General features: G+C 43.9%; 1 protein-coding gene across 1 annotated transcript; it reads left to right on the forward strand.

The window, feature by feature from the left end:
* Positions 1-526: 526 nt before the first annotated feature.
* LOC121585417 (carboxylesterase SOBER1-like) lies at positions 527-5,590 on the forward strand. Its single transcript, XM_041901763.1, has 4 exons — positions 527-611; positions 1,285-1,713; positions 1,817-1,949; positions 5,024-5,590. Exons 2-4 carry the CDS (start codon positions 1,647-1,649, stop codon positions 5,247-5,249), a joined length of 426 nt encoding a protein of 141 aa, XP_041757697.1. The 5' UTR covers positions 527-611; positions 1,285-1,646; the 3' UTR covers positions 5,250-5,590.
* The last annotated feature ends 614 nt before the right edge of the window (positions 5,591-6,204 follow it).

Below are 6,204 nucleotides of genomic sequence, written 5' to 3' on the forward strand. Positions count from 1 at the left end.
AAATTGGTCCTTGACCATGAATTCTGATATAAAGGGGAAGTGAAAATGGTCACACATGCCAGCAAGTAGACTTTTATATTCTTAGAAGTCAAATAAGTGTTTGCACAATGTGATTGTATTTTCAAAAGATGTATAGGCTATGAAAATAAATGTACTATATGTGTATTTTTATCCCTGTTTTTAATGAAGTGCACCAATTAAGTCAGATTCCTGAACAACTTCGGTTGGTATGGAAATAAATTATTCAATCTTAAATCTTGAAAATGTCAAAGTATTGTAATAACATCAAATGCAGCCTTCATAGCCAAATTAAAATAATGTAGCGAATACCTGTTCGCGTTGGAGCATGCGCGCATGCAGCGTAAATTCCCTAATCTTTGTATCATCGGGAGGGAGTAAAAATTGCAGTCGAACAACCAATCGGGAGTTTAGGCTTTGGTCATCTGTGCACTGAGTCTATCCAATCACAGATGCCTGTCTGGCTGCTCTGTAGTCTCGCGCGAGACTGACAGAAGTAATGGCTACGGTACCGAGCAGCAAGCTCCTACTCAAGTGTGTTGGATCTCCAACCGGGAAACACTCTGCATCAGTCATCTTCTTACACGGCTCAGGTGGTTGCGTTTTAAAATGCGCTCGATGTTTAGTGACATTTCTTCAACAGTAACTACGCTGAACTAGCCTCATAATAACTAGGAGGTTAACTACCTATAGCCTAGCCTGTAGCATAGGCAGAGTACCTTCAAATGAGATACTGAAAGCTTTTGTACAGTGATGGGACAGACAGGACTGTCTTTGAACTTTATAACTATACAAGATATGTGGCTTCAACGCAACTGTAACTGAGCTATGATATGGCCTACTGTGGCAAATGGATCATGTAGCTAACAGTAGCTACGTAGATAGATACGTTCAATTGAGTGGTCAGCATTGGGAAATGTTATTCTAAGGATACTTAATATTTGGCCTTGATCACAAGAGAAGAAAACAGAATGCTATGCATTTATCTGTTATCTCCCTGATAAAATAAATGTTAAATAAATTAAAAAATCTACCAAATATTTTAAAATAAATATTATAGTAAATTCCTTTTCATGAAATTAATGTGAGCAACTCAACAACAAAAAAATATAATTATGGTATCACCAATATTATTCAATATACGGATTATGCCAAAAACAGTCAGCAACATGTGAAAGGGACGTGAGTGACACCAAAGTTCTGCTCTGTATGCCTAGTGACTGGTGAGTCAGTTATATTGGCTAACTGTTCACTTCTGCCACGCAGGAGACACTGGACAGGGAGTGCGAGCATGGGTCAAAGAGGTTTCGGTACCCGACCTGGATTCCCCACAGCTCCAGCCAGTCAAGCTGCTGAAACCGTCAACACACAGACAAAGCCCTTCAACTGTCATCTTTAAAATAACTTAACTAACCCAGACAGGTAGAACACCTGGGCATGTATTCATAAAGCATCTCAGAGTTGGAGTGTTGATCTAGGATCAGTTTAGCCTTTTAGGTAATAATGATTACGATTATATATCCTAGATCAGCATTCCTACTCCGATGCTTTATAAATATGGGCCCTGAACAGCAATTTAAATAGGCTAAATAGCCTAATACCCTTTTCACACTACCGCGGCGAGATGAATGGACCATGTGAATAGATCATTTCCAAGCCAGTGCGGTTCGGGTCAGCACGATAGTGTGGAAAGGGGTAAATCTTCTTCTCATCCTCCCATGTGACCCTCACTGCCCAAACCTTTCCTTGTTACATAACCAAACTTTGAATCTTGTTCTGTCTTCTGTTGACCCCTCAGGCCGTACACACCCATGTGGGGGGCTCTGTCCAATGTGTGGTTTGACAGATACAAGATCTCACGGGACTGTCTGGAGCACTTGGAGTCTATCGACGCCATGGCCAACTCCCTGGAAGCGGTTATACAGGAGGAGGTCAGGGCAGGAGTACCCAAACACAGGATGATCATAGGCACTGTCACACATACACACACACACACACACACACACACACACACATACTACTACTGCTGCTACTAGATCTGTCTTACTCAGTCTGTTTTATTTCCCTGTCTCTTTCTGGCTGTATGCTCTCTCCCTCACTCTTTGTCTTCCTCATGACTTCCTAACTCCATGATCCCCCTGAATGAGTCTATTGTGCACCCCTCTCTCTCTCTCTCTCTCTCTCTCTCTCTCTCTCTCTCTCTCTCTCTCTCTCTCTCTCTCTCTCTCTCTCTCTCTCTCTCTCTCTCTCTCTCTCTCTCTGTCTCTCTCTCTCTCTCTCTCTCTCTCTCTCTGTCTCTCTCTCTCTCTCTCTCTCTCTCTCTCTGTCTCTCTCTCTCTCTCTCTCTCTCTCTCTCTGTCTCTCTCTCTCTCTCTCTCTCTCTCTGTCTCTCTCCCTCTCTCTCTCTCTCTCTCTCTCTGTCTCTCTCTCTCTCTCTCTCTCTCTCTCTCTCTCTCTCTCTCTCTCTCTCTGTCTCTCTCTCTCTCTCTCTCTCTGTCTCTCTCTCTCTCTCTGTCTGTCTCTCTCTCTCGCTGTCTCTCTATCTGTCTCTCTATCTGTCTCTCTCTCTGTCTCTCTCTCTCTCTCTCTCTCTCTCTCTCTCTCTCTCTCTCTCTCTCTCTCTCTCTCTCTCTCTCTCTCTCTTTCTCTCTCTCTCCACACACACCACACTCTCTCTTGGCCTTGATGTTCTCAACTCCCTCTGTCATGATATAAAATGAAGAATGCAAGTTATCAGGTTTCTTTATCCTTTTATATGCTGCCAATTATGAACCGTAAAGTATTTCTGGAGGGTTTCTCGGGTTCTGCAAATCCTTTTTCCCAAATATTTTGGTTATCAGGTTTGCATGTAAATAACAATGACATAAAACCGCTCGGATCAAGTGCCATAAACACTATGGTAGAACTTAGGTAAGAGTTCCCACAGGAAATATGTGGGGGGCCATCGCATGTTTTATGTCTCTGTAAGAGAACAAATGATAGCCGTCTATGAAAGGGGAAACCGATGGGAAAAGGGTTAACCTACAAGCCCTGAAATATATAAATATACAGAAATAGTTGTGAGGAGAAAAAAACAGCTGAGCGTTTGTGTGAAAGGCCCAGTGTGGAACGCCAGAAAAGCCCCTGAACTCCGCTCCAGAGAAAGTGATTCAAAAAACACATGTTCCTGGGAGACTGCTGAAATATTATCATCCTAAATCATAACATTTTGTCATTAACTATAAATACTCATTGGAGTCACTCGGCATACTGGAGAAACGGAGTGGTCTGTACCCAGAGTCCACTTGCAGGGCTGACGGACTGACAAGCGGCAGAACTTTCCATGGAAAAAGTTTTTCAAGAAAAACCCGCCACCGCAGGCTTTTGTGTTTATGTTTTTCACACTTTAAAAAAGCACGGATCCGTTGGGAAATCTCAGAGAAGAGAAGCTATCACCACAATCATGACTTCACACATATAGGCTCACACACACACCGAAAACACACAGCAGCACTGTACCAAACATCACAACGGAGAGGTGTAAGAAAGGAGACATTAAAATGTGAATGTATGATTGTAAGAGGTTTGTTATCGTGGATTGGAGTGAGAGACTGAGAGTACACCAGAAAGACGGTCCTAGAAGAAAGGGTTCCAAAAGGGTTCTTCAGCTGTCCCCATAGGAGAACCCTTTTGGTTCCAGGTAGATCCCTTTTGCGTTCCATGTAGAACCCTCTGTGGAAAGGGTTCAACCTGGAACCCAAAATGGTTCTACCTTGTACCAAAAAGGCTTCTACAAAGGGTTCTCCTATGGGGACAGCCAAAGAACCCTTTTAGGTTCTAGATAGCACCTTTTTTTCAAAGAGTGTAGCTGTTAAAGTAAAGAAAGAAACAGAGAATTTCATGGACGTCATGGACAAATGTTTTATTCGTGGGGCAAAACGTTTGAACTCCTCCTTCCCTCCATATCTCCATTCTTCCCTTCCCCTTCTGACAGGATGATGGGTACTTGCACACTTTCCCAAATGTACACTGTGTGCCCAGATGTACCCAGATGTGTGAGATTAAGGACGGGCTTGTGAACGGGTGCCGACTCCTGAGGAGCGATAAAGCTGATGATGTGGAACTAAGGAGGCCGTTTCATTTGAATGTTTTTTTTTTCTTTCTCAGTTAAAGGCGGATCATTTTCCACTTCGGACATCTTAAACTGCCAGGATGGCTTAAGCTATTGTTACTCATACGGAAATGAATATATTTATTATTATGTATGCTACCTTATAGCATACATAATAATGGGGGCGGCAGGTAGCTTAGTGGTTAAGAGCGTTGTGCCAGTAACCGAAAGGTCTCTGGTTCTAATCCCCGAGCCGACTAGGTGAAAAATCTGTCGATGTGCCCTTGAGCAAGGCACTTAACCCTAATTGCTCATGTAAGTCGCTCTGGATAAGAGCGTCTGCTAAATGACTAAAATGTAAATGTAAAATGTTATATTATTCCCAATATGCACAGTTGAAAAATTAGATTTTCCAGGAAAAGCACTTTGGATACAATATTCAATACACATTTTCAGTGAATACCTGCAGAAAGAGACCTAATAGACCCAGTACAATGACATGTTCTGTTTTGTCTTGTTCCTCGTCCAAAGGGGGTTTCTCTATGGGCGGAGCTATGGCCCTCCACCTAGCCTGACGTAGCAGGAGTCTCAACAAGGACTCTGTAGTATATCAGGGATAGCAGGTTCTCACTGGGCATAATGTCTACTAAACTGTCCAGACAATTTTCTAAATCATGATTAGAGCGCCAGAAAACTACAACTATCTACTAAACTGTCCTTTGAATGACAGATAGTGGTAGAGAAATATTGGTATATTGATATACAGTGTCCAAATTCACAGATGCTCCATGGCAGTCCCAAGCTGTTGCATTTATCAGGAGTTGGCTGCACTTGGTTCTGACAGAGATATTGGGCCTATAGAGTGTGCTAGTAGGCAATCTAGAAGTGTCTGACTGACTCTTCTCCCCCTGCTAGGCTGTGGAGGAGAGGGCTGTTCCAGGGCCATGGGACAGGGGACAAGTTGGTGTTCCATAAGTGGGGAGAAGAAACTACGGCCCTGCTGAAGAAGGCTGGGATGACGACCACCTTCCACTCGTTCCCAGGCCTCCAGCACCAGCTCTCTCGGCCAGAGATTGAGCTACTGCGCTCCTGGATCCTCACCAAACTGCTCCCGGACAGTCTAGACGCCAGTGGGCATTGACCAGTCAGCCCCACACCACTAAACAGACACATTAACAACACGTTATTAACACGTTAATTACACGTTCACACTATTGAGCTGATTTAAACTGAGCCAAACCGAACTGTACTGCGCTGGCCAGGTAAAGCATTGCCCATAGTATCTGGAACAAAGCTGGAAAGGTGAACCAGCACGGTTCGGGTCGGCATTATAGTGTGAAAAGGATATTAACGTGCTGAGTGGGCTGTGGACCACCTCCTCACAACCTCTGTTGGACACAATACCGTTTTTTAAAATTAGGGCGGCAGGTAGCTTAGTGGGTAAGAGCGTTGTGCCAGTAACCGAAAGGTCGCTGGTTCTAATCCCCGAGCCGACTAGGTGAAAAATCTGTCGATGTGCCCTTAAGGAAGGCGCTCTGGATAAGAGCGTCTGCTAAAATGACTAAAATGTTTTTTTTTAAATCAATATTTTTTGCTTGGGCACTGTCCGTTGTGCTTGCTTAGTGTACTCAACAGCTTTGTGGTTCCCTCCAAAAGAGAACGTGATAGTTATAGCTTATAACCACTCCCTCTGCACTAGTACAGTCTCCACTCTTAACACTTTGTCTAGCTGTGATAGGATATGGGCGCATGCTCTGCCACCACCCCTATAGTCTAACTAACACAAGAGTCAGATTAGTACCGTTGCTGTAGAGAGAACAGGAATTGTTTAGTCAATCTCTCTCGCTCACTCTGTTTTTTTAATACACCATTATCGTTTTGTGCTGGGAAATGTGTTGAACATGTGTGGGGACGGAGGGAGCGGAGGTCTGTTCTGTTTGCTCAGTAGTTCTGCTCCGTAGCACACATCGCTTCATTGATGGTTATTGGGAGGAAGCGGTTAGCTATTCCTCCCTTCTTCCTCCCTGCAGCCTCTCTGTCAGCGTTGTGCTTAAGGTAGTCCGGATGTTTGGCTGCCTTCACTAGTGTAGGGCTTC

The sequence above is a fragment of the Coregonus clupeaformis genome, unplaced genomic scaffold (genome assembly GCF_020615455.1).
Source record: "Coregonus clupeaformis isolate EN_2021a unplaced genomic scaffold, ASM2061545v1 scaf1599, whole genome shotgun sequence".
NCBI lineage: Eukaryota > Metazoa > Chordata > Actinopteri > Salmoniformes > Salmonidae > Coregonus > Coregonus clupeaformis.